General features: G+C 50.1%; 5 protein-coding genes across 6 annotated transcripts; 4 read left to right on the top strand and 1 right to left on the bottom strand.

Moving 5' to 3' along the window:
* Window positions 1–1,960: 1,960 nt before the first annotated feature.
* Window positions 1,961–3,832, top strand: TrAFT101_011145 (uncharacterized protein; the record flags this gene model as incomplete). The annotated part of the gene is made up of 7 exons (XM_066129161.1): window positions 1,961–2,289; window positions 2,355–2,385; window positions 2,444–2,587; window positions 2,740–2,757; window positions 2,826–2,865; window positions 2,923–3,562; window positions 3,655–3,832. The coding sequence occupies 7 exons, from the start codon at window positions 1,961–1,963 to the stop codon at window positions 3,830–3,832; spliced, it is 1,380 nt and encodes a 459-aa protein (XP_065985291.1).
* A 1,203-nt stretch (window positions 3,833–5,035) lies between these two features.
* TrAFT101_011146 (uncharacterized protein) lies at window positions 5,036–7,460 on the top strand. The gene is made up of 2 exons (XM_024901060.2): window positions 5,036–6,801; window positions 6,876–7,460. Exons 1-2 carry the CDS (start codon window positions 5,809–5,811, stop codon window positions 7,161–7,163), a joined length of 1,281 nt encoding a protein of 426 aa, XP_024757100.1. The 5' UTR covers window positions 5,036–5,808; the 3' UTR covers window positions 7,164–7,460.
* A 24-nt stretch (window positions 7,461–7,484) lies between these two features.
* On the bottom strand, window positions 7,485–10,659 carry TrAFT101_011147 (uncharacterized protein). 2 transcript variants are annotated; one of them, XM_024908788.2, is made up of 5 exons: window positions 10,162–10,659; window positions 9,323–10,108; window positions 9,099–9,254; window positions 8,137–9,036; window positions 7,485–8,001 (listed from the first exon to the last, which is right to left on the bottom strand). In XM_024908788.2, the coding sequence occupies exons 1-5, from the start codon at window positions 10,441–10,443 to the stop codon at window positions 7,738–7,740; spliced, it is 2,388 nt and encodes a 795-aa protein (XP_024757101.1). In that variant the 5' UTR covers window positions 10,444–10,659; the 3' UTR covers window positions 7,485–7,737. The 2 variants fall into 2 exon arrangements, with proteins under 2 accessions (XP_024757101.1, XP_065985292.1); XM_066129162.1 differs by having other exon boundaries at window positions 9,323–10,659.
* Window positions 10,660–10,892: 233 nt separating this feature from the next.
* TrAFT101_011148 (uncharacterized protein) lies at window positions 10,893–16,132 on the top strand. The gene is made up of 4 exons (XM_024900964.2): window positions 10,893–11,332; window positions 11,399–11,499; window positions 11,559–15,026; window positions 15,103–16,132. The coding sequence occupies exons 1-4, from the start codon at window positions 11,043–11,045 to the stop codon at window positions 15,564–15,566; spliced, it is 4,323 nt and encodes a 1,440-aa protein (XP_024757102.2). The 5' UTR covers window positions 10,893–11,042; the 3' UTR covers window positions 15,567–16,132.
* A 2,159-nt stretch (window positions 16,133–18,291) lies between these two features.
* TrAFT101_011149 (uncharacterized protein) lies at window positions 18,292–25,985 on the top strand. The gene is made up of 6 exons (XM_024903831.2): window positions 18,292–19,102; window positions 19,190–20,459; window positions 20,538–20,972; window positions 21,354–24,254; window positions 24,326–24,675; window positions 24,746–25,985. The coding sequence occupies exons 2-6, from the start codon at window positions 19,872–19,874 to the stop codon at window positions 24,852–24,854; spliced, it is 4,383 nt and encodes a 1,460-aa protein (XP_024757103.2). The 5' UTR covers window positions 18,292–19,102; window positions 19,190–19,871; the 3' UTR covers window positions 24,855–25,985.
* Window positions 25,986–26,114: the final 129 nt, after the last annotated feature.

The following is a 26,114-nucleotide window of genomic DNA, read 5'->3' on the forward strand; positions in this document are numbered from 1 at the left end:
GGCGTTGAGATGGATGCGCGCGGTGGATCTGGAGTTATAATTAGATACGGCAGACTCTGGACTATTGATTGGACACATCAGCTGCTGCTGTATCTGCACAAGCATGCTTGGTTTTTTTCTCTTTGTCTTTCAGCTGCATTAGTAGGCGCAACTGCAAGTGAGTGGTATTATGGATCAAGCAATCAGATAGGAGGCGCTCAGCTTGTCTCGTTTGATGCCCGTCTCCGCTTAATCGCCACCCATATACACGGACGGATATCCTCCATCCCTTAGCTGTAGCGTAGTAGTAATCAGATAAATACTACTACAGTACAGAGCTTGTCATCGACTCTTGCTAGGCATATGCAGGGACCTTATTAAGCCATACGGGCCGATTGACAACCTTGAAGAACTGATGCCCCGTACCTCGTAATCCACTCCCCAAGCTTGTCACTTTCCACGTACAAGAGGTACGCACGCCCATTAGGGCTACTTCGTTCCCCGAACGGGCTGATCTTCATTTTTTTTTCTCCGTGTTGCTGACTTTTTCAGGCTATAGCGGAATAAATAGGGACAAGAACAAGACTAACACTCGTAAAAAGGAGAGCTTCAAGAGAACAGCCAGTAACGCTCATGCAAGGTACATGTACATACATGTAGTCTAAGATGAGAATGCTCGTATCGCTGTTGCTTCAGCTTGCTGCATCCTGCACGCCAGTACATGGATGCTGTAAATAGCAGCAGGAATACGGCAGTCAGGAAAATTGATGACCTGTACTTGTGATAGGTATACCGGTATGCACTTTGATATTCAAGAAAATAACCCGTGGCATTGCATGATACGCGAGATAACCACCGTCTTATCTAGAATTGGGCGATTGGGTAGTAGCGCATACATGACCCAGCTGGCTGTGCTGCAGCACAAGCATCCATCCATCCATCCATCCATCTTTTGACTCTGCAAAAAAAGGGGACCTGCAGAAGAACAGACGAAAAAAACGGAGGCAATGATGTCATTTTCTTTGCGTCTTTCTCCTCCCCATCACCGTCAATTGAGCTCACCAGACTCGGTTTCTAAAAATTGACTCGATCCAGTCCAACTTCCTTTGTCTCTGCTCCTCGTGAAGCCTCTCGTGCATGACCTATGACGTTGTATGGTTTCTGTCACATATGATAATATGATAATAATCCATTGATACATGGGATGTTCGAACAAGGAAAGAAGAGCAAGAGATGAGATGAAACCTCAACGCTTGTACGGCTATTGCGGATATTGCGAATTGTGCTTCTGCCCAACTTGGTCTTTTCGTAGGGTTCTTTGCATATCGCGTCTTGATACTCCGTAGTCCTTTTTTTCTCTCTTGTCTTCGCTTATCTTGTCTCCTTGTTTCTCTAGCTCTTTTTCTTTTTCTTCCAAGGTTCAACCGAAACTCACCTTAAAAGACTATGGCATTTGCAAATACTTGCGATGACCTGAAGGTTTATAGCTGCAGATACCTCACTTACCAAATCTAGTAGGTAGGTCCTGCTAAGCCCAAATCAAGCACCTACATAATGCAGCCAACGAAAAAAAAATTTTTAAAAATGAAATAAAATAAAATAAAAGAGAGAGAATGTGCTTAGTCATATTCCTCGAATGACCCGAAACCTACCAACACATCACAGGCACAGCTCTCATGATATTGTCCTTTAACGGCAAAGATCCATCAACCACGCCGTGGCACATCCAAAGCGCTGGCTCGATTTTGCGGGGTTTCGTGGGGAATCGGCGCTCTGGCGGGGTCGTTAAATAGCCGTTTACGGAGGCTGGCGAGAATCGTTATCAGCCGCTCGCTGATAGCATAGAGTTGGCCGACGCCATATAAATAACATGCTTCTGTTTCAGGCTTTGACTCATAGATGGCTGGTTCTCTCCTCGTGCTTCGATGATGCCTGCTTGTATTTGCGGTAACTACTGGTAGAATCAACAATAATCTCCATCATGCTGCTTCTCTCTCCCGTCGTCCTCCTAGCAGCGGCAGCTCTGCTTGCCACCATCCAGCTCATCCGGTGCCTCAGATCGCCCTTGAGCAAAATCCCGGGCCCAACTGTGTCCAAGTTTACGACTTTAGTCCTCAAGTGGAAAGAAATCCATGCCCAAAGAACCACCTACGTCCACCAGCTTCACCTGCAGTATGGCCCAGTTGTCCGCATTGCCCCTAACGAGGTGTCTTTTACGTCGTGGGAGGCCCTGAAAGAGATTTACTGCTCCGGAGGTAGCGGGTACGACAAGACTGAATTTTATGACCTCTTCAAGATTTACGGGAGAAGGTGAGAATCCATCATTGCCTTTGTTCGTGGAGAAACAGCCTTCTAATTGGTGATTGTTGAACTAGAACCATGTTTACTACGTTGGATAAAGCAGGTGTATGTTTTGCTTTGACAAATTGCCCAAGCAACTTTCATCTGACATGACTCTGGACAGCACGCCAAAAGGAAAAGGATCCTTGCCGACCGCTATGCTAACAGCAATGTCATGAAAAGTGCATCCGTCACCGGGGTCCAAGAACGCTCGTCCAAATTTCTTCGGCGCTGTGTTTCATCCCCGGGAGGTGTAGCAGATATCTTTGTAAGTCGACAAGATGGATACAAAACAGTATCGCTAAACAAATAAGGGTTATAAGCTAATGGAATTATTATATAGATGCGTTTGTCTTTCTGACACAATCATGAATAACGATAATGATAGAAATTTTGCTAATCAGTTGAACATATCCACAGCCTTACACGCATATGCCTGTGACTGCATTACTCACCACCTGTTTCATCCCCATGGAACCGACTGTATTACAAACAAAGACGACGAGGAAATGATGCATCAAGTAGCGGCAGACGACAGCCTGCAGAGCAAGTCAACCAGTCAGAGTCTAAAAAGCCAGAGCTTTTACTGACCTGGTTCCACAGATCGCCTCATTTCGCATTACGTTCCTACACTATACCGTCTCTTCTCAAAGGTCCTATACATCTTCGCAAAGCCTCGAGAAACCCCCCTGGCAGACGACTTTGTGCTGGAAACCAGCCAGATAAGCGGCCCGGCATCATTCACTCTCATGAGCCGCTTCGAAGAAAAGTCGAGCGATCTCGACTACATCGACAAGGCGGCAGAATGCCTCGACCACATGGCTGCCGGCATCGACACCACCGGCGACGGCCTATGCTTCCTCCTGTGGGAACTATCTCAACCACGGTCGCTCGGCTTCCAGCGCAAGCTTGCGGATGAATTGCACCAGAATCCCGGAATTCCCCTTGATCGGCTCCCATACCTCGACGCCGTGGTCAACGAAGGCCTGCGGTGCTTCCCGCCGATCCCAATGTCCCTGCCGCGGTACGTTCCGCAGGGGGGGCGCTCTGTTGACAACTTCTGGCTGCCCGAGCAGACGATTGTGAGCTGCCAGGCCTATTCGGTGCATCGCCTCAACAGTGACGTGTTCCCTGATGGAGATCGGTTTAACCCTGATCGCTGGCTGGAGCAGGACGGAGATGCAGACCGAAGGCGGATGCAGTTTGCGTTTTCCAACGGAGGCCGAGGCTGTGTTGGAAAGCAGTAAGTTGACTTTTTGGCCTTTTTTTTTTTTTTTTTTTTTTGGCAATAAGAATCTCCCCAGGGCTGACCAAAGTTTGATGCGTTATTATTAGTCTGGCCATTATCGAAATGAAGACTCTGCTGCGAGACATCTATTCCAGCTACAGCACGACGCCGCACAAGTCTATGAAGGCGGAGGATATGGCAATGTCGGATCAGCTCATCTCATCGAGGCCTCTGAGCCAGAAATGCCTTCTTCATTTCCACCCCCTCGACGTAAATAGCCAGTAGGAAGTGTATAAATTGTGAAATACGAAAATGATCATCGTGGACATACATACACACATAGCACATGTGGTACTGGTACCTACCTACTACTTGGTAGTATATGACGGTGATCGCGCTACCCTGCAGCGATATAAATGGACTCGCCATTTTGAACTAATAACGTACCTCCATGTAGTCAAATGCCCTTTCTGAACCAGCAGAATCGAAAGAGCATGGAATTGAATACTGCTACCACGGTAATAGGCTACGTATACATGATTCCTATGGGCTGGGAAGAATGCCGAGGGCTATGCCCAACGGCAACCATCAGGATATATCGAGAGCAGCATCCGGGCATCAATTGGCTGGAAAAATACACGAACCCTTATGCACATGCACAGATGAACTTAAAACAAGATTTTCGCGAAAGGCTGCAGCGGTTGTACAAGCCCTTAGGCCCGAAATCCGGCAATATGGATATTCCTTCGCTGTTTGGACAAACACCGAGGGCACAGCATCGTCAATCACATGGCTCTTCTCCATCTGCTTGTTCGTCTGACTAATACCAACAATTCCTACTACTAGTAGTTAGTAGTCAGTAGTCAGTAGGCAGATGGTGGCGTGATGTTTCAAAAATTAGAGCCCAGATATGGACCTTCTATAGCTGTATCGACTATTTTGCATGTGCGTTTCAATTTGCCCAGAGCCCAGTCGGCTCTCTCCGCACCAGGCCCTAGGGCACAGACAGCCAGACAGACAGGCATGCATGAGCCCGCATATTCCGTGCCAAGAACTGCTGCAGCAAATGGCTCAATGCAGCTTAGAACGCGCCGCCAGTCTGACACGCAATCCATTCGACACAGACGTGCCGTGCACCAGTCCCAGAAGCCCATCCGAGCACACTTTTCTGCGGCCATTGTCTCGGCGTATCCGGAGATATGCCGGGCCCGTGTCGGCGGCGCAGATGCACGCACTGCTGGTGGTTGCCTGCTGTGCTGCTGTAGCGATGGCGCTAGAGAAGCCGAGAGCGAGCCCCGGGGCGCTGAAGACGCCGGAAGAGTCGCAGCTGCCAGCGGCTGCTTTAGTGGATATGAACCCTTCTGCAGCGCCGTGATGCACTAAAGTGTAAAAAAGAAGAAAAAAAAAAAAAAAGAAAATTTTAAAGGCCAAAAATAAAAAAAAAATTCCGCGCTTGCTGACAACTTTGCCCCCACCTGGATCTCGGCCTGATTCAAAATCCTGGTAGCCTCTTTATATTCTTTCACCTTCTTCTTTCTTTCCCTTCTTCCTTTTCCCCTCATCCAACTCGACGACTCCGTATCGACTCCGTCAGATACTGCATCTGCCAGAATCTCTGAGCTTCTCGATCTCCACCATCTGCCAGGCCTGCTGACTGTCTTGTCGGTCGCAGCGCACTTTTTTCCACAGCGATTTTTTTCGCCTCCAGCTGAGCAATCAACCGCACATAGCCGCAGAGCTTCTGTGATATACGCCATACGCCCTTCTTCAGCTATCCTCCTCCATCAATCTCCCTAGATTGTCTGCTTCTACCAGCATTCTGCCCACTTAGCAGTCTATTGCCGGTACCTTGTTGTTTATGTATCAGCACGATTCCGCCACCGTATCCAGACGTTTCTTCACGCTGCAGCTATTTCGCATACCGCGGAAACCTAGCAGTCCCGATATTAGATCCGACGGTTGATATTAGCCTCGATTCCGAGTTCATGCCTATCTCACTGCAGTCGAGAATCTGTCCGGTCCTCCCTATGTCCAGTACGCATAATTGTTGAACTTCTTCAGTTCCCTTCGTCCCCCGACTCGCCCGCTATATCCAGCGTCAAAATCACAATCGTCTTACTACGCCTCGAGTCGCTTCATGCCGATATTTTTCGTCACAGACGTAATTTTTTAGCCCTCAAGCCCTCGTCTCGCCACTTAAAAAAACAAAAACACAATTCAAGAGATCATCTCCGAAAAAAAATCTTTATACAACCGTCATCATGGCTCTCGTCAACGTTCGTCGCGATGTCAGCGATGCCTTCTACCGCTACAAGATGGAGCGCCTCCAGACCAAGATTGAAGGCAAGGGTAACGGTATCAAGACCGTTGTCGTCAACTTGTCCAGCGTCGCTCAGTCTCTTGCTCGCCCTGGTTCCTACGTCATCAAGTACTTTGGTTTCGAGCTTGGTGCTCAGACCAACATTGACCCCAAGGATGACCGTTGGATCATCAACGGCGCCCACGATGCCGCCAAGCTGCAGGATCATCTCGATGGCTTCATCAACAAATTTGTCCTTTGCAAGAAATGCAAGAACCCTGAGACCGATGTCATCATCAAAGATGATCACATCATTCTCGATTGCAAGGCTTGCGGTCAGCGCACCGACGTTGACCTCCGCTTGAAGCTTAGTGGATTCATCCTCAAGAACCAGCCCAAGAAGGGCAAGAAGGACAAGGCCGAGCGCCGAGCTGCCAAAAAGGCCAAGCAGAACGGCCATGCCAAAGAGAATGGCCACGCCAGTGGCGAGGATGGCTCTGAGCACGGCTCCAACGAGACTGGCGACAATGAGGCCGACGTCGGCAGCGATGACGAGTTCCAAAAGGTCCAGGCTGAGGCAATTACCGCTGCCAACGCTGATATCGAGGTCAAGGATGACGAGTGGGCTGTCGACATGAGCGCGGAAGCCGTCAAGGCTCGCCAAGCGCAGCTGCCTGGCGAGCTCAAGCAGAAGCTCAACATTGGCGGCGGCGATGATGAAGACGAGGACGGCGAGGGTGGTGGCAACACCGTCTACGACGACCTTGGCAACTGGATTGTCCAGGAAGCTGAGGAGAAGGGTGGCGTTGACAAGGTTGACTCCATCAACATTTATGTCAAGGCCAAGGAGCTTGGCATCGAGAACAAGCACCGATCTGTTCTCGTTCTGGTACAGACCGTCTTTGACAAGAACATTCTTGCCCAGATCCCTAAGCGCGCAAGTATGCTCAAGCAGGTAAGCTATTACACCATTCCCTTTACTCCCTTGCATTCAACATTTTCCTTTAGCTAACTCCGCCTTTTCCACAGTTTGTCACATCTGAGAAGCATGAGAAGGCCCTGCTCGGTGGCACTGAGCGCCTCATCGGCACCCTCAGCAAGGAGCACCCCGAAATGCTGCAACAAGTCGCCAAGATCCTGCAGCTGTACTATGAGCATGACCTTGCCTCCGAGGAGGTCCTCATTCCCTGGGGCTCCAAGGCTAGCAAGAAGTACGTCGACGTTGCTACTTCTCGCAAGGTCCGCAAGGCTGCCGAGCCCTTTATCAACTGGCTCAAGGAGGCCGAAGAGGAGGAATCCTCCGAAGAGGACGAGTGAAATCGCCTCTCACCTCCTCCTGTTTGGGAGACTTACTTTCGACAGGCCCGTTGCTTTTTAGCGTGCTATTTTTCTCCCATCATCTACTAGATTGGAATTTTCATGACATGGGAAGTGAAGAATAGCTGGGTAGCTGTCGAGGGGGGTTGATGTTGAAATGGCTCCTTTTGTTATATATATATACATATATACATGTATCGAGCATGTGTGACCAAAAAAACCGGACTTTCAGTAGTACTACTTGGTAGATTGCTCTTTTGAAATCGTACAGTCCACTCATTTTTTTTTTTTTTTTTTCACTCTTTGCATATGATCTGTGATGTGAAACATGCTTTCTTTCTTTGTATACATACTAGACTATATGACCAATGTATTTGGTATCTTGCTTCTGACTCCCTTGGGTATTTCTTCGAACCCGACTTTCCAGCACTTTTTAAAAATACACTCATATTGAAAAAAACCAAAAAAAAAAATCAAAAATCACAAAAGCCTATATCCCACGTGAAGCCCATGCTGTCATTAAAAAAAAAAAGTAAAACAAGTCCAAAAATGCCTGTACGTAAATGCGGCTGTTTTACGCCTCCTCCTCGTCGCCGTCTGCAGGCGGTGCATCCTCCATGTTCGCATCGCCATTAGCTGTCGTCTCATCTTGGTCCTCTTGCTTTTCCGCGTAAATGAATTCCCCAACACTAGTGGCCGTTTCCTCGAGATTGTCCTTGTCTACAACTACAGTGTCGAACAACTCATTCGTTTTGGACTCGTCAAAGGTTTCATCGGAAGAGGATTTGATGAATATGTAGCGGGCTGAGAAGTCCATGTCCTTGGCGAATTGAGCGGCCTGGTAAGGTAAAAATATGTAAGCGACTGATCTGACTGGAAGGCATACAGGACTGAGAAAAGGGAAAAAAAAAAAAAAAAAAAAAAAAAAAAGGCGTAAAGTAAAGGGGATGTCTAAGAGAGTGCAGTCACGTACCTCGACATCGAGCTCAATGATGGGCACCTTGCCTGCGTCAACAACAGCTTCAACAGCCTTGCTGCTTGTGCCATAGTCGACTCCATCGCGGCTGGTGTACTCAACTAATCGGTCACCGTCTCGCAGCTGATTAAACTCCTGGGCTTTGACGAAATGGTATGTTTTGCCATTGATCTCTCCGTCCTTGGGCTCGCGCACAGCATGGCGTACCACAGGGGCGAATACCCCCTTATGCAGATCCATGAGCTTCGCCTTTAGCGATGAAATGTCAATACCAGACGACGCAGACAAGATGATGGGGTCGCGATTCTTGGGCATGTCGTCCTCGCTCGCGGTTGGTTCAGCATCCTCCTCGTCTTCAGCTCCTTCAATGTCGTCCTCAAAGATGAGGTTAATCTTCTTCGGGTCATCGAGCTTATCAAAGGCCGCTAGCTTGAATCTCGACGCTATCCGCAAAGCTCTCCAGCTTTTGCTCGCTTTGCCCGCAACGGCCGCGGCCTTTGTCTCGCTATTGGTCGGCATCTCAATCTCAAAGTCGTCGTCTGCGATTTTGCTCTTGAACGCGTCCAACTCGGGCAGCTGGTACCGCTCTGCATCTTTCAGCTTATCCAAAGCCGAGGTTTCGTCCTCGTTTGCGAGAAAATCGAGAGGCACGGCGTTGAGCGGATTTGGTCGCAGCCGCTTGCTTGTCGCCATGCGCTGAGCGGCTTCCCTTGCCTCGAGGAAGCCTTGGGCTGAGACTGGGTCGCGCTGGATGGGCGGGCAACTGGCCATCTTCCAAAAGACCCAGTTCTTATCCCTAGCTAGCACTGTTTCTACCATGCGAAAAAAGTATGGCCCATCAGCGCCCTGCTTGAGATAGTCTGATATCACCTTTTTTATGTCGGTAGCCCATTTCGTCTGGAGATAGGACAAAGTGAGTATGTGAGTATGGAGTCTCTGTCAGGGTAGGAGTCTCTTACATTTTCTTCATTCAGTTGGTCAGGATAAATGACCGACTTGTTGGATACGTTGATGTTTGTTCGTTTCTCCCTCTCTTCCTTTGAGAGGGATAGGAGAAAGTCTGTGATGATGAGAGCCTGAACAAGGACGTGTCGCCGAAAAGAGAGATCGCTAATCTATAGTGGGATTTTACTGTTAGATGCTTGCCAATGAGGGTATTTAGGGTGGTTATTGCGATACTTGCCTCAAGCTGGAACAAGTCCTTACTCGTAAGATACTTGGGATTAAACGCCTCTGGTAGCGTCTCAGTTCCATCGTCGTCCCTCTTTCTCTTGAGAGTTCGCTTAAGATTCTCCATCGACTTTGATGTATACAAGCTGTCGTCATGGATCGCCTGGAAAGCCTTGATTGTCGACTCCAGGCTGCTCTTAAATTTTGTAAAATTGGCCACGTCAAACAATTTCAAGGGCTGGCTGAAGCTTTCCTGCAAAGACCAGAATAGAGGATATAGCGTGTCAGAATCCAACGCTTTGTTTGACTCTTGAGCTCCATTCTTTGCACCAGCTTTGGGCGCCCCCGACTCCTTTGGCGCTTCGGCTTGAGCATCAACTTCCATTTTGTTGTCTTCATCTTCTGGTGTTTCAAAAGATGTCACGTTCTCAACGTGGTATTCTCCTCGTAGATTGACAGAGCTCCTGTCTCCTAGAGGGAAGCTCTGAAACATAAAGATGAATACTCGTCCACAGAAAGCTGTGTCCTCGGCGCGAGAGAGTCTTCGCAACAGCTCGTTGCAACTGCGGAGAATAACAAGATTCTTCTGTTTAAAGTGCTTGGCGGTGATGCGCTCTCGTCTTGATTCAAGGAAGTCGAATATTATGCGGCATCCCGCAATCGTCTGGCTGTCGAGAAGCTCCTCCACAAGCCAAAAGAGAAGAGCAGGGTCACATTGACCGTCGTCGGAGAGTATCGAAAGAATATCTAGCAAATTCCACATCCGCACAAACTTGGGGCTATCAATTGACGTTGTCGCCTTTATGGATTAGTTTCTGGAGGGGTTCGAAAAGAGCTTGTTTGTCGGCTTACGATTAGCTTGCTGAAGGAATCGCGAGCCGCTGTTTCGACGACGGCAAACTGCCGAGACCTGAGCGAGTCCTGAGGCGCATTGCTTTCGGTGCCCGCGATGTTAGCGCGGGCAAGCGAGGAGGAAACTCGATCGAAGATGTTGGCAAAGTCAGATTTTGAGAGAGCAGGCTCGATGGTGGTTGTCTCTTTTGCCGCGGAGGCCTCGTTGAGCAGCTCGTTCAGAAGCTCCCCGAACGCGCTCACGGCTGGAACGCCTGGGTTCTCGATATCGAGGGCCGGCATGGCGGAAAACTCGATTTCAAACGCTAAAGCGATGCCCAAGTCGACCCGTGTCGAGTCGCCGACACGGATGCTGGATCGCCAGGGTGTGAGTGTGATTGTTGAACGTAAGCGAAGCCGAAATTAGTCGAGATTAAGGGTTGTAAGTGTGTATGTGGATAAATTTGGCAGAGGCGATATTGTGAGGGTCGCGTTGCCGGCGGATAGTCGTCTGTGAAAGAAAGTGCTGAGTTGAGTCGCGAATTGTTCGATGGCCAGGTGAGAAGGCTGAGACTGGAGAGAGATGCCCGCATGGTTCCATGCTGCTGCAGGTACACGAGTCAGCCGCAAGCGCTGCATGGGCCAGGCGGTACTGGCTGTCAGGAGATACTTGATAAGATGTAGCTCGCCCTGGCGCTGCCGCTCAGTGGGTCTCCAGCTCGCGCAAGGCTGAAATTTTGTGCACAGGGAACGTTGCCAGGCGTGGACGCAACATCGGCTGCGCATGAATGCCCACCTTGTCCCAGAAACGAGCCTCTCCTGCAGCATTTAGTCGGTCCACCAGCCCTTGGGACGCCCGGCCGGATATTTCGAGCAGCTCATGACGCGACTGTAGCCTCACAATGCCTAACGCGAAGCGATCCAGAGGCACCGGCGCTGGCAGAGCAGCAGCGACGACACGTCCGCCGCCGAAGGAGACCACAGATGGGCGCCCAACGCCAGCAGAGGTGGAGGAGCAGGAGCACCAGTTTGTGCAGATTGCACGGAAGCATTGGCTGAAGCCCGGGAAGAAGACGGCCAAGGTCAAGGTCAAGAATGACGTGGTCAAGCAGGGCATCTGGGATGTTTTAGAGCAGGATGGCTTCTCATACAAGCTGCTGCTGCTGCTGGAGAGCTTACAGACGTTGGAGAAGTATGACTTCCTTTGAAATTCGGTGATATTTAGCTGTTTCAGAGCTGTTCTAACGCGTTGCAATAGCTACCTATGGCCTGGTTATTCCGAAGAGTCGTCCAACCATCATGTCCTCATACTAGCTTTGATATGCAATGTCAAGAGGCGTGAACACCTCGAAACATGGAGTAAGTCTGATTGCTCAGCCAAGTTGAAGGCTACATCTAACGTGAGAGCGAAATAATAGAAATCTTCGAGGAGAGACCCGACGACTTTTCGTCCCTGTTCCGCCGTATTCTATCAATGACACTCGATCGGACTTTGTCTACGACATTGCGAACGCACCTCCTCTGCTTCCTCATCTATGCTTTCCAGAGTCTCGACTGTTCTATTGTGAGAAAGGAATGCGCTCCTTTGGTATCAATTGGCATCTGGCATAACCTATCCACCGAGAAGCGCCAAGAGGCCCATCTCGACTCCTCGCCGCATCTTAGAAAAGCTTGGAGAGCTGCCCAGAAGCGATATGATGCGGCAGATGAGGCCACCAAAGCGCGGCTACGGTTCGAGCGTTCATGGCTGTACACGCTTATCCTTGATTTTATCAACCAGTTGTACGACGAGAGCGACCAGTCAGAGCAGACGCTTCTTTACTGCGAACGATTTACCGAGTTTATATCTGATTTGCAGAGCCAGCTGCCCACTCGGCGATACGTAAACTCCCTAGTCCAGGATTTGCATCTCATTCCCTTGATGAGACTGTCTCCGCTATACAACGACGTGTCCAGCGTTCTGCTGCGTGATCTTCACGCTCTTCTCTCCCACTACACATTCTTTGCCATTGATGACCAGACTGGCATTCAATTAAACCGATCAGAGGCCTTTGACAGGCATTGTACGTTGCTAGGAAAGCTCCAGCGAACTGCTTTGAAGCACTTCAAGGATAAGCTTACTATCCTGGCCCTGTCAAATTACGGTGCGGTTGATAAGCGAGAAGAGTTGGTATCACATCTTGAGCCTCTTAACGATGACGAGTTGCTCGAGCTGGTGAATCTTTTGGACCTCAGATCCACATATCCCGACAGTCTCAGCGTGAGTATTGATCGCAAATTTCTCATTGAGTTTCTCCTGACTACCTTTGAGCGGAAGAAGACCTTCCAGGAGGTTGCTCAGAGAATAAGCTTGGTACCAAGTGAAGACACTCTGTTTGATGAGAGCTTTCAACGGGCAGACTCCTACGATGGCTCACATCCTCTAGCCCTCCCAAAGCTGAATCTTCAATATCTTTCAGTTGGCGATTTTCTTTGGAGGGCGCTGGTGCTATATCGCTGCGAGTCCTTTTATGGAATCCGAAAGGACATCGAGGCTGCGCTGCGTCGTCTGCGACCGGAAAGCAGGCGGCCTGGAGAAACCCACTTCGCAGGCTTCTCGAAAATGGCAATGCCAATTGCCAAGCCGACAATACTAGAAGTCGTCCCTGCTCTTGTCGGAGACGATAAGCCATCTGTGGTTCGGGCTGAAGTAACGTTTGATGCGAAACGGTTAGGAGACGGTGTGCGCAGAGAGTGGGACACACTCCGTCCAGGCGATGTTGTCTTCTTGCTAGCCATTCAGCCCGCTTCATCTAGCCAAGGAGTAGCTAATGGCAGGTCAACCCAGTCAGAAGCTGACAAGGCCGGTGTCCTGGCGGTACGAACTGCCGAAGTCGTTCAAATCACGGACGACAGAGGCCACCACGCCAGGGAACGGGGAGAGCGCCTGGATCCAAAACGACGTATCCAGCTGAGGCTAGATTCGGCAACTTACGCGCATGATGCTGAGCAAGCCGCGGCGGGTAAGCCCGATGTCTATGCAGGCATTAACCTGCTGCTCAGACGGAACAAGAGGGAAAACAATTTCAAGCCGGTTTTGGAGGCCATCCGCACCCTCGTCTTATCCGAAATGCCACTGCCTTCATGGCTTCACGAAGTCTTTCTGGGCTACGGCGACCCGGCTGGCGCGCACTACAAAAATCTGCCCAATAGGCTCAAGACAATCGACTACAGAGACACGTTTTTGGGCTGGCAGCACTTGGTTGAAAGCTTACCTGGAAAGACTGTTGAGCCGGGCGATGATGTTACCGGCAGTTTTGGGCCGCCATATGTCCTTGAAGCTGTTGACAAAGCAGAAGAGCCTCAGGGCGGCAAGCCATCCAAGAAGCGACGGCGTGATTTAGAACCAGCGCTGCTGTCAGAGGTAGAGACTCTCAAGGTTTCCACCTACAAGCCTCCCAACAATGGCCCTTATCCCTTTGATGCGCCAAAGCAAAATGCTGTGAGGTTTACTCCGGCTCAAATCGAGGCCATCATGTCCGGATCTCAACCTGGATTGACCGTCGTTGTCGGACCCCCAGGGACAGGCAAGACAGACGTCGCTACACAAATCATAAACAACATCTACCACAACTTTCCGAACCAAAAGACATTACTCATCGCACACAGCAACCAGGCTCTCAACCAACTCTTTTCTAAAATCATTGCACTGGATATCGATGAGAGACACCTCCTACGTCTCGGCCACGGCGAGGAAGATTTGGACACTGAAGGCAGCTTCAGCAAGTATGGCCGCGTCGAGTCCTTTTTGGACAACCGGGACAGGTTTCTGTTTGAGGTCAAGAAGCTGGCAGAAAGCTTGGGGGCTCCAGGAGCACATGAGAACTCGGCTGAAACTGCAGGATATTTCAACGTTGCTTATGTAGAGCCGGCCTGGGCCAAGTTTCTTCTAGTAGCAGAATCCGACGCCTCTAGCGCATCCGACGTTGTGCAGCATTTCCCCTTTCACTCTTATTTTGCGGATGCTCCCCAGCCCCTATTCCCGCAAGAAGCGGACCGAGCACAAGTCTTGGACATTGCTCAGGGCTGTTACCGCCACATTTCCAAGATCTTTTCTGAGCTGGCAGACATCCGGCCATTTGAGATCCTGCGACGTGAGAAGGATAAGGCTAACTATCTCCTCACTAATGAGGCTCGCATTGTCGCAATGACGACTACCCATGCGGCTATGAGGAGAGGCGAGATTGCAGCACTTGGCTTTCACTATGACAACGTCGTCATGGAAGAAGCGGCGCAAATCACCGAGATAGAAACGTTTATTCCACTGGCGATGCAAAAGCCTGTCGACGGGCAGTTACCGCTGCAACGAGTCGTACTATGCGGAGACCATTTCCAAAACTCGCCGGTTATTCAGAGCTTGGCATTCCGACACTATGCCAACCTGGAGCAGTCGCTGTTTTCGCGGCTGGTTCGGCTTGGCGTGCCCACGGTGACCTTGGATCAACAAGGCCGTGCTCGGTCATCCATTGCGAAGCTGTACGAGTGGCGATACCCCAAGCTTGACAGCCTCCCCGACGTACAGACCAACCCAGAGTTCTTGCGGGCAAATGCTGGCTTCAAATACGACTTTCAATTCATCAATGTCCCCGACTACAAGGGCCGAGGTGAAGCGGAACCGACGCCACACTTTATTCAGAATCTCGGTGAGGCTGAATACGCGGTGGCCATTTACCAGTATATGCGGCTCCTAGGATACCCAGCTGAGAAGATTAGCATACTCACGACATATGCCGGTCAAAAGGCTCTGGTGAGAGATGTTCTCGCCCACCGATGTGCTTCGAGTCCCATTTTTGGTCTGCCCAAGGCTGTTGCTACAGTCGACAAATACCAAGGAGAACAGAATGATTGTGAGTTTCTATCCTCTTTCTTTCTCATATCACCATCTTTTTTAGGGAAAAAATCAAAAGCTAATAGAGTTTCTAGACATCATTCTTTCTCTGACTCGCACATCACGAGTGGGCTATCTTCGCGACGTCCGTCGTATGACTGTGGCCTTTTCTCGCGCGCGACTTGGACTCTACGTTCTTGGACGCCGAGAAGTGTTTGAAGCCTGCCCTGAGCTCCGACCAGCTTTTGACGTGCTTTTACAACGTCCGGACAAACTGATGCTAGTAACAGGAGAGCTGTACGGAGCGGAACGGCCAAACACAGAGGAAGACGGCCCAGTGGAGGGTGAAGTCGCCATGGAGGGTGTTGAGCACATAGGGCAGTATGTGTTTGAGATGACACAAACCAAAATCAATCAGTTACAAGCAGAGCAGGGCCTGTTGATGGAATCTACAATTGATGAGGCAGGCGAAGAGGGACAGGGAGGATATTACGATGAGGAAGAAGACAGGGCTCTAGAGCCAGACATTCTTGAAGTCCGAGAAGGAGAGGCGAATTAGAGATTGCAGTTTCCGGGGACGTGGAATTACACCCAATTGAACTGAAGAGGGGAAAAATAATAAAGGAAAAAAGGGACATTTAGTGATGTGAAAGGATGTAACAAAGAAATGAGCCATGATATTGCATTCTTTTATTTTATTTTATTTTCGGCTGAAAGGGGCTTTTACCTTTTTTTCCATATATGATGCATACCGTTAGATAATGGCAGAACGAAACGAGAGTGTGAACTTTTGGGTTGTTGGAAATTCGTTGCACATGTGATGACATGGGGGGCGAGACAAGGTGCGTCATTGAAGGCGGATGATCTGCGACTTTGCAGATGGCACCTGGTACAGAGTGAAGCTTGCTCTTCAATGTTGGACTTGTATAGAGAGATATTTTTCTGCTTCATATACTATTAAGATTGAGAAGTTCAGCTTGCAGTATGGAAACGGAATAGGGGAAAGAAAATGGGATATTGGTTGTTGTCCTTGGAGTACAGCACTTATACAGGCGATTGGTGATGGCCATGGGCACGTATGCTTGTCCTCTTCCAAGTATCCGGACTTTGAAGTGTCTATCAAATGTACAGCGTATCGGGTTAATCATGAAGAGGATCATGTTTCTCCTTTCATCAATCAGCACGGTACTGCATACTGCATCCTTCGTAGCGGAAGATCGGCCACAGTGCATCCTCGCATCATCATCATCATCGGCATCGGCAGTTGCCGACTTGAACTTTTTTTTTTTTTTCTTTTTTTTTTCTTTTGGAGCAATAATTGTCTCGTAATCAGGTGATGATGAATGGCTGCCTCTCGCAGTTTTTATTTTCTGGTAGGACAGGGCGACGATTATCTCGTGACGCTGAGTTCGGGTGATACCGCTCTGAGGGCTTGTCGTTTGTCGGTACTTCTCAGCCACACACTGTATCAAATCCTTGGTAACATGGTATCTTATGTACATGGATTCTACAACCCAAGAGACCTCAGTCTAGAGCTATTGTCACTTGTTTCTATTCCTTTTTGTAATTTCCAATTTCCGAAAAGACTACAATTTTGATGGCTCTAACCGGCGGCTTCTTACGACATCAATGATAGAACGTTGCAAGACAGTGGCCGCAAGCTTTGGAGTTTTCGCACAGGGCCGATTTGGTAGGGGAAAATAAGGCCACTAAAAACTCCTAGCTTGTGTTTGGGGAAACAATCGTATCTTTCTAATTTTTTTTTTATGATATAATCACACCAGGGGTGTATTTGAAACAACTTTTTTTTTTTTTTTAGCGGGCGACTACATAGGACAGGTCACTCTGTTATTGCCGGGCCCATGTAATTTCTTTTGGACCCCAGTTTTGTTATCTACAAGTAGCACCTTGTCCATGGATAAATGAAAGAGTCGGCTTACATATAAAAACATTGGAGCAGCGTATAAGACTTGAAAATATAGAAGCAGTTGAAGCAGTTGAAGCAGTTGAAGCAGTTGAAGCAGTTGAAGCAGTTGAAGCAGTTGAAGCAGTTGAAGCAGGAGAAATTAAAATAGCTGTGAATATGTGACACTAGTTATAGCTGGAGTCCTGAATAATGCCCTTTCTTTTGAGCATTGTGCAATCTGGATATTGTTTTTCAATGAACAATTGAGTGCTTGGTTACTTCATCCAAGGGATTTCGGAAGCTGCGTTTGAAGTTTTTGAGTACCTATTATGCAGGCTTACCTCATACCAGATGTTGACAAGGCAGTTGAGCGTGAAGATTCTTCTGTGTACCTATCAGTGGCGAGACAAACCGTCTTGCTTGCAAATCATCCAATAGGAATCGTAAGCTGGCGAAAGAATGAACAGTCAGCTATCCTCGCTCTTTCATTTCTCAACAAAGAAATCGCCTCCAAAATACATGAGGTACCTCGTCACTGTGGCTGATAGAGGGGTTCAAACGTTCAACAGAGGGTTCTAGGTACCAGGGACCAATTACGTCTCCTTCAGCCACACAGTTGCTAACCTACAACGTCGGCTTCGACTTTGCTTTGGACGGTGCTCTAGGGGTAAATTCGGTGTTGATGTGTTGATGCTAGCATTTCTACTATTTTTATTCTTCTTTTTTCTTTCTTTAATTTTCAAAATATCCAACTCTCTTTCGGACTACTAGTCTTTGGTGGCTCTGGCATTGGATAAGAACGCCGTTGGCACGCCTCTATTTAGCGAGGCCGCGAGGTACTTGTAGACAGTCAGGCAGCATTGCAAAAGCCGGCATTATGGGGCACCGCAGAATTCATCCTTGGAAAGCGGCCATGCATTTTGAGCTACCTACTGTTACATGGTTATTCATTCCGGCTTCTCCCTCGTCTGCGAGACCGCTCGGTGGTTTCCTCAATGCGGCTCAGCTAGTTCGGAGTTTGGATGTCTTCTCATCAAGACCGAGCGCGGTACATATGGAGATAGTAAGTTAAATTCGGCGGCCCTATAGAAATCTTATGTGGCGGCATCTAAGGACTTTCTAGATATGGAGTATTCGCATATAACTAGAGCCAGGTCAATCTCGACTTGACTCATAGGTCATTGCTATGACTCCTCAGAAGGCGTTGCGATGCTTTGGAGATTGTCACATGCTACGCTTTGTTTGTGCCTTGTGGCGGCATGGTCTTTTGTAGGTCATCAACGCCACGCAAAGAAACGAACAATTTGTTTTGTGAAATCGGAAACAAAGATGCTTCTGCGATGCACCATCATGGCTTGTTCAAGACTTGAATTCTCTTTTATCTCTTGTTTCCAAGGCTTTGACGCTTGATACTTGTCAACGCCTATCTCAGCGCTACATGTACCCGACTGATCGGGACTAGGTACCTAGCAGAAGCCGCCCATTGGACTAGGGTTGATGCTGGGTTGACGTAAAAGTCACGTGGTGATAACACCGACGACATGTCTAAGCTGCGCTACAGAGAACCTACTGTAGCATGTGGAAGACTGCAGCTGAAGGGTGTGAAGATAGTATCTCAGTAACAGTGAAAGAGGGAGGAATACATGACGACTGCATCGTGGAACTGGCGGGACCTGGCAGTGAACACGAGCAGCAGCAGCAGGGAGCCGCAATGAGATGATACGACTGGCTCAGAGTTTCTGACCTGCGTCAAAGATCCATAGGGCATATCCACCACTTTCTCTCATTTCCGCCGGTGATACGAAGCTGGAGAACAAACGGCCGTGTGTTGGCTCTGTTTGCTCACGGCCCAGGGAAAAGAAAAAGCCACAGTCGATTTTCAAAAATAGAACCAGAAAGAAAGACACAAACTACAAAATGGAAGAAACAAAGCTCTGTCTGAGGAAACGCATTTGATAAATAGAACGGGTGGGGGCGCTGCTCTTCTCGACTCTCGCCCACTTTCACAGCGCAGCGTGTTGGCGTTTAATCGGTGCGTTTGCAAAAAGTATAAAACTCTCACTTGGTGCAGCTTGAGATAGCCGATACTCCCCGCCCAGAAAGGACCATAAAGAAGAAGAAGAAGAAGAACAAGAACAAGAGGCAAACATCGATCCTACATCCATCCGCACGATAGATAACCCCTAGTAGTAAGTAGTACTTCTTCTAGACTGTGCGGTGCTGCTGCTCGTGCTCCAAGCACCCTACACACTAACAACTCAACTACTGCTACCCAGAACCTTCAGATTGGCCCTCTCAACAGCCGCTGTACAGTACGTACAAAAAAATTAGCGCAGGGAACCAAAGTCTGGGCAGCCTTTTAGCGCCACCCCTCCTTTTAGCGGCGCTCTTGGCCACTGCCCCTTCCGCCCACATCCTGTATTCCTGCTGCCCAAAATTTTCTTGCTTGGACCTCCTCTCCAACCTTCATCACCCAAACACGAGAGCAGTGCGGTGGATTTTCTTCTTCTCGCCTGGCCTTTTTTCTCTCCTCACCAGCATTGGAATTATCTTCTGTGGCCTCGGTAGCAGAAGATTCAATTCCCTGCTCATTCTTTGACGCCACCCCGCGGGATCGTAGCTCAGTCTGCGATCGTTTCCCCCACCGGTCGGCCTCATCTCCTCGCCGCTTCGTTTTCGACCATCGACCGAGCCAGTCGTCGTCGAACGAGCCGAATCCAATATCCTCTCTTCTCGAGCGTTCTTGGTCCCCTTTCGCCGAGAACAATCCCAGAGAGCAAGTGAAGGATCGCTGAGTCGATTCTGAACACCACCCCGGAAAAAACCAGGAAAAAAAAAGTCGTCCCGGCTTTTTTTTTTTCTTTTTTTTTTCCCTTACCTTTCGCCTTTTCGCCCCGCCAACGAAAACAACCCATCAAGCCTTTCGTTTTCTCGCATCGCGAACCACCCGCTCCCCATATGACGTCGCCTGCGAATCAGCAGAACCCCATCCCGGCGACCAACACCAACGCTCCTACGGCAACTTCATATGCCTCCGCAGCAGGTGCGCCAAAGAAGCCCGCTCAGGCGCCTGTAGTTGCGTCCGGCTCGAACGCCCCCCTGGTAGTTGGCTCAGCTGCCTCGACGGCACAGAATGCCAAAGCTGCCTCATCTCCTTCTCCAGTAAACGGCAAACAGGCCGCGGCCCCTACCGTCGCTCGCGGCAGCACTCTCAACGGCTCTGCCCCCGACCACCTTCGAAAAGGCTCCGTCACCATGGCTGCCAACGGCCCCAGCGGCTTCGTTCCCAACGGCGGCTCCATTGGCGCCGCCAAGTCGGCCATCCAGTTTGGATACGACTCGCCTGCCATGGGTCACAGCACTCCTCATGTTGGCCACTCGGCTCCTATCCCAGTTCCTGAGGGCAACAATCACCACCGAGTTCCCTCTCCCGCTCACTCTCCTGCGCCTATTCCCCAGCCCTCTGCTAGCGGTGGCCGACCTCCGTCTAGCTTGCAGCAGCCCACCAACCAGATGACTTTTGGTAGCCTTGGAAGTGACGGTGATGTAAGTGTTTTCTCTTCTCTCCCCATATTCTCCCCTTCCTTGTAGACCTTTGTCGTCAAATACTAACTATCCTTCTAGCGTCATATGAGACAAGGTTCCGTGCCTCCAAACCAGAACCTGGCATCTCAGCCCAATTCACACTTCCGCCGCGAGTCTGGCCATTCTGTGCAGAGTGACAGCAGCCGTGGCAACTTTAACCCTCAGAACAACCGAAACCGTAACTCATTCAACCCTCATGCTGCTCAGTTCAACAATAACCACCAGATGGGCTACCCTCCCAACAACCAGTATCGACCTGGCCCTGCCCAGAACCGTGGCATGCCTCCTGCTTTCCAGCCGAATCGACCCTACCCGAACTCGCCCCAGCCCATGACACGAAGCCCTGCTCTGGTGTCTTCGCTGCCCGGCACCCCCAACTTGACTCCCGCCACGATGCCGCCACCCAACCTGGCTATGGGAACGCCTCCGCAGTACCATTATCCGCCACCCATGGCGCCGCAACATCAGCAACAAGTACAGTACCCCCTTCCTGCAGTCACCAAAATGCATTTTTCCAAGCCCAACTATAAAAAGGCAAAAGGCCGTCGTGAGCACGACAGGTCTTTTCAGACGGGACGCCCCTTGGACCCCGCGCGTGAGCCATCTCCCAGCGACGTTCTGCAGCAGCAACAGCAGCAGTATCAGCGCCGCTTCGGTAACAATGGCCAACGTGCAGATACAATGCGGCGAACCCACGACAAGAACAATATGCGTCCGGTTTCTAGTGGAATTCAACAGGACTCACCTGCCTCTCCCAGCCCCATTTTCAATAGTCTCCCCCCCAATCACCAGCCTTCACTTGACCTATCTCCTGAAAACGGAGGATTTGAGCGCTTGCTAACTTGGAAGAATCAGACGTACGGATTTCCCCCGCAGCAGATGAACCAATATGGCCAGCCCATGACAGTGCCGTTTGGCTACAATGGCATGCCTTACATGGGACCCCCCCAACCCAACGCCCAGCCTTTCAACCAGCCTTTCGTACCTCCGTTCCACCAACAGAGCCACAGCATGTCTCGATCGCCCTCGCAGCCTGAGCGGGCTCCCAGCGCCGGCCAGCCGAGCCAGCCCGCCATCGTGTCATCTAACCCACAGGCTCTCAACGCCCAGCCAAAGGGTGGAAGCCCCTTTGCTCCTCGCCAGAGGAAGAGCGCAGCAATTCAAATTAAAAATCTTGCCGGTGAGGTTGTTGATACTTCGGCTTTCAAGCAGCCAGCTTCTCCTTCTCCCAGCACCCATCAGACCAAGACTCCTCCTGTCGCCTCAACCCCAACCCCCCCTCAAAAGCCTGACACGCCCACCCATGCTCGTACAGAGAGCCACTCAGTAAACAGGTCCGCCAAGGAGATCCAGGAGGAGCTCAAGGCAAAGATTATTGCCGCTACGCAGAAGCAGCAGCTCGCTTCCAAAGAGGAAGAAGAGAAGAAGGAAAGTGAGGCTCCTAAGCCTGAACCCAAGCCTGAGGCTACATCTGAAGTCAAGCCTGAGGCCAAGGTAGAGCCCGTCGAACCCAAGGTCGAGGCCAAGGCAGAGGAAACCAAGGTGGAAGAGCCCAAGGCAGAAGTGCCCAAGGTTGAGGAGGCCAAGGTTGAAGAACCAGCCAAGAAATCTGAGGAGACTAAGCCTGAGCCCCAGCCCAAGGTTGAAGAGCCCAAGGTTGAAGAGCCCAAGGTTGAAGAGCCCAAGATTGAGGAGCCCAAGGTTGAAGAGCCCAAGGTGGAAGAGCCCAAGGTCGAGGAGGCTCAGAAGCCTGAGGAGCCAGCCAAGGCTGAAACCGAAGAAGAAGAGCTTGAGCGGATTATTGCGGAGATGGAGGCTGCCGAGGCCAAGCGTGAAGCAGAGGAAGCAGAGCACAAGAAGAAGAGAGACGCTGAGAAGGCTGCGGCTAAGGCATTGGAAGAGAAGAATGCCAAGACCAATGCTGAAGAACAGGACCGAAAGCTTCGAGAACAGGAACGAGAGATGGAGAGACTCGAAGAAGAGAAGGAGAAGCGACGAGAGGCTGCTGAAGCTACTGGAAAGACTCTCTCCTTTACTGAAGCTCTTGCTCTGGCTCGTGGCGAAAAGAAGGACGAGCCTGCTGGCCCCGACTCAGTTGCCGATAAGCTGGGCGACCTGAGCATTGGAGACAAGTCTGCTGAGGCTGCCGGTCCCAAGGAGAAGCGAGTTGCCAAGCCTGCTGCTCTGAACCTGGCACCCATCAAGACCGGTGCGGTGGAGCCCCCCCAGCCTAGTGCCGCTCTCCAGTCTTTGAAATCTGCTCGCTTCCTTGCGGTCATGAACCAGGATATCTACCCCGAAGGAATCAAGTCTCCCAACCCAGCCCTCAACGCTGCCGTCGCAAAGAAGGGCAAGACCTTCAAGTACGACGCCGCTTTCATGCTCCAGTTCCAGAAGGTCTTCACGGAACCACCCTCACTGCAGTTCCACCAGCAGATTAAGCAGCTGATTGGCGATGGCGATGGCGGCCGATCTGCATCGCGAGGCCAGACCCCTAGCTCAGCCAGACAGGGATCTCGCGGTGGAGGTGGTTTCCCCGGCGGTTCTTTTGGTGTTCCTGCAGGACGCACTCTGCCTCCCGGAACCACATCAGCCGACCGCATGGCTATTGCCAGCGGCGCCCTGCCGCGACCGCAGGTCAACCCGATGGCATCCTTCCAGCGCCCTGGCTCTGGATTCCCCGGTTCATCTGCCATGTCTCGCACTTCTTCTCAGAACATGCGCAACATGCCCAACTCTCCCCGCCAGTCCAGCCGGTCTACTCGTGGTAGCCGACGCAACGACAACGCTGCCAAGGAAGCACAGGCTGCTAAGACCATGCCTCTCACCGCTGGCATGGAGCTCAAGCCCATTGTTGTTTCTGCCACCGGATGGAAGCCTACTAGTGTCGGAGCCAAGCCCGGTGCTGCAGCTCCTGGCCCGAGCCAGCACATGGAGCCAGAGATGGTTCAGCGAAAGGTCAAGGCCGCTCTAAACAAGATGACACCTGAGAACTTTGACCGTATTGCGGATCAGATCTTGCTTATTGCCTCGCAGTCAAAGGATGAGTCTGATGGCCGGACACTGCGCCAGGTCATCCAGCTTACCTTTGAGAAGGCTACTGATGAAGCTCACTGGGCATCCATGTATGCCAAGTTCTGCAAGCGCATGCTTGAGACCATGAGCTCTGATATCCGTGACGAGAACATCAAGGACAAGAATGGCCAAGTTGTTAGCGGCGGAAACCTCTTCCGAAAGTATCTCTTGAACCGATGCCAGGAGGAGTTTGAGCGTGGCTGGACAACCAACCTGCCGGAAGCCCCAGAGGGTGCTGAAGATACCGACAATAAGCCTACGGATGCTAAGCCTACGGAGGCTGCTCTCCTATCTGACGAATACTACGCCGCCGCCGCAGCTAAGCGACGAGGACTTGGTCTCGTTCAGTTCATCGGAGAATTGTTCAAGCTGGGCATGCTTACAGAGCGTATCATGCACGAGTGTGTTCGCAAGCTGGTCGACTACCAGGGTCTGCCAGACGAGGCTGAAGTCGAGTCTCTCTGCAAGCTGCTTCGCACTATTGGTGCCAATCTTGACGAAACCAAGGGCCGTCCTTTGGTAGACGCCTACTTCCAGCGCATCCAGGGCATGATTGATCTGCCTGAGCTGCAGAGCCGTATCAAATTCATGCTCATGGACATTGTCGACCTCCGAAGAGCCCGTTGGGTCTCGAAGGAGGCTAACAAGGGCCCCAAGACCTTGGAAGAGGTTCGCGCCGAGGTGAGTTTATACATCTATTCAACAACCCCTATCCTCTCTCATACAGTGAGTACTGATCAAATTGAATTTAGGCCGAAGCTCAGCAAGCTGCAAAGGCTCAGGAAGCCGCACGAAGCAACCAGCGAGGTCCTGGCGGTGGTCGACCTCCCGTCGGTCGCGGCGATGCTCGCAACTTTTCTGGTGGCTTCCAACAGCAAACTAGTAACCAGGTTGGTGTGGACGACCTGAGACGTCTCAAGGGTTCATCTATGAACAGAGCATCAAGCTCAAATGTCACCCTGGGTCCCGCTTCGATGCTCTCCTCTCGTAGCAACAGTGGAAGACGTTTCGGACCTGGTGGCGCCCTTGGCCGCTCTGGCGATGATTCCAACAGCTCTTCACGCGCTGGAACTCCTGGCCCCACAAGCTCTAATGCGTTCAGGTAAGCAAATCCCCCCTTTTTCTTTTCGCTCAATTCCCCCCATTCCAATTAAATACTAATATTCATCCAGTTTGCTTGCTACTATGGACGGAGACCACCCGGCTTCCCCTCCTTCTGCTGGACCCTCGCCTCTTATGTCTAAGGCTGTCCCTGCCACTGACAAGAAGGACAATGAATAAAAAAAGTTTTCTTTATTCTCGGTGTCTCTGCATTTCGGGGAGGGAAATAGACTAAAGGCGGGGTTGTGTTTTTTTTATTGCATTTACAAGGCTTTTATGCAACGTTTCACTAAAAGTTTGAGCACGCATTTTACTCGCGATACCTTTTGCCCCATAGATCATTTGACCATAACGGGTGGACAGATGTTGCCTCCCCCAAGAGGAGGGGAGAGGAACTTGTTTTTCTTTCTCTTTTTCTTTCCCCCCTTTCTACTGTCTTCGGACTAGGGAATTCATCATGATTTTTTTCTATTCATGAATTGTGTTTATAGCTTCTTCTAATGTCCCCTTTTGGTGTGCTCCAATCTTTAATACTGAGTGGCTCGGAGTTGAAAAAACAAAAGGGACACACAAGTCAATGTCATCATCGCCTGGCGTAAAGGATCACGCCTGGGAGAAAATCTACGGATGCAATACCCACCCTGTTGGTTTTGGGAGGGAAATTCGGCAACACAAAATGGATGACCACACCCAACGTCGAGACGTATGAAAAAGGAGATAATTAGGGAATGCTTGATGTTTTAAGAAGTTGAACGATTTTTTTTTTCTTTTAGCATGAAGTCAAGACACTCAATGTGGCAGAACAATTGAATGGCTCCCACTTGTTTTGGCCACTATGGATGTTGTATTTACGACAGGATGGGAGAGGAAATGGAAGGGAGAGGAAATGGAAGGGAGAAGGATAGGCAAACCAGGCACAGATACAGGGGATGGGTTTTTACAAAGGAGGGAGGGTGGGAAAAGGAAGGTGTTGATTGATATCTGATATTTACTCCTGTTGCCCCCCTTTTTTTTTTATTTCTCATGATCCTTTTTTCCTCTTTTTTTGTAAACATGTTTTCTCCCACAATGTGCTGCTGTATACTTTATTGCTATACACGTACATTGGCTGGCTGATTGACTGATTGATTGACTTGGCCCTTGGGTTTTTTCTTTCTCTTTCTTTTTTGGGATGTTGGAGTTTTTTTCACCCCCACGTTTATGATGAAATCTTTGACCTGCTCTTTCTTCTTCTTCTCTCTCTCATATGAGATATAGTGTGAGAATATGAAGAATTGAGAGAGTGTGTGTGGGGAGTGGGAAAGGGGGGGGGGGGGGGGGGGGGGGAGAAAGTACAAAATTGAGATCTTATTTTTTTTTTTTGTAAGAGTTTTTGGTGGATGGAAATAATTAAATGTTTTCATGAAATAATTTGATATGGTTCCTTTTTTCGTAACATGA

This window comes from Trichoderma asperellum, chromosome 7 (genome assembly GCF_020647865.1).
Source record: "Trichoderma asperellum chromosome 7, complete sequence".
Taxonomy (NCBI): domain Eukaryota; kingdom Fungi; phylum Ascomycota; class Sordariomycetes; order Hypocreales; family Hypocreaceae; genus Trichoderma; species Trichoderma asperellum.

Coding starts and splice junctions, on each gene's coding strand:
- TrAFT101_011146 (XM_024901060.2), top strand. CDS start 5,809: ATGGCTCTCGTCAACGTTCGTCGCGATGTCAGCGATGCCTTCTACCGC. Junction 6,802..6,875: donor GCGCAAGTATGCTCAAGCAG/GTAAGCTATTAC, acceptor CCTTTTCCACAG/TTTGTCACATCTGAGAAGCA.
- TrAFT101_011147 (XM_024908788.2), bottom strand. CDS start 10,443: ATGCCGGCCCTCGATATCGAGAACCCAGGCGTTCCAGCCGTGAGCGCG. Junction 9,255..9,322: donor AGGACTTGTTCCAGCTTGAG/GCAAGTATCGCA, acceptor ATCCCACTATAG/ATTAGCGATCTCTCTTTTCG. Junction 8,002..8,136: donor TCATTGAGCTCGATGTCGAG/GTACGTGACTGC, acceptor TTACCTTACCAG/GCCGCTCAATTCGCCAAGGA.
- TrAFT101_011148 (XM_024900964.2), top strand. CDS start 11,043: ATGCCTAACGCGAAGCGATCCAGAGGCACCGGCGCTGGCAGAGCAGCA. Junction 11,333..11,398: donor AGCTTACAGACGTTGGAGAA/GTATGACTTCCT, acceptor GCGTTGCAATAG/CTACCTATGGCCTGGTTATT. Junction 11,500..11,558: donor TGAACACCTCGAAACATGGA/GTAAGTCTGATT, acceptor GCGAAATAATAG/AAATCTTCGAGGAGAGACCC.
- TrAFT101_011149 (XM_024903831.2), top strand. CDS start 19,872: ATGACGTCGCCTGCGAATCAGCAGAACCCCATCCCGGCGACCAACACC. Junction 24,255..24,325: donor TGGAAGAGGTTCGCGCCGAG/GTGAGTTTATAC, acceptor AATTGAATTTAG/GCCGAAGCTCAGCAAGCTGC. Junction 24,676..24,745: donor ACAAGCTCTAATGCGTTCAG/GTAAGCAAATCC, acceptor ATATTCATCCAG/TTTGCTTGCTACTATGGACG.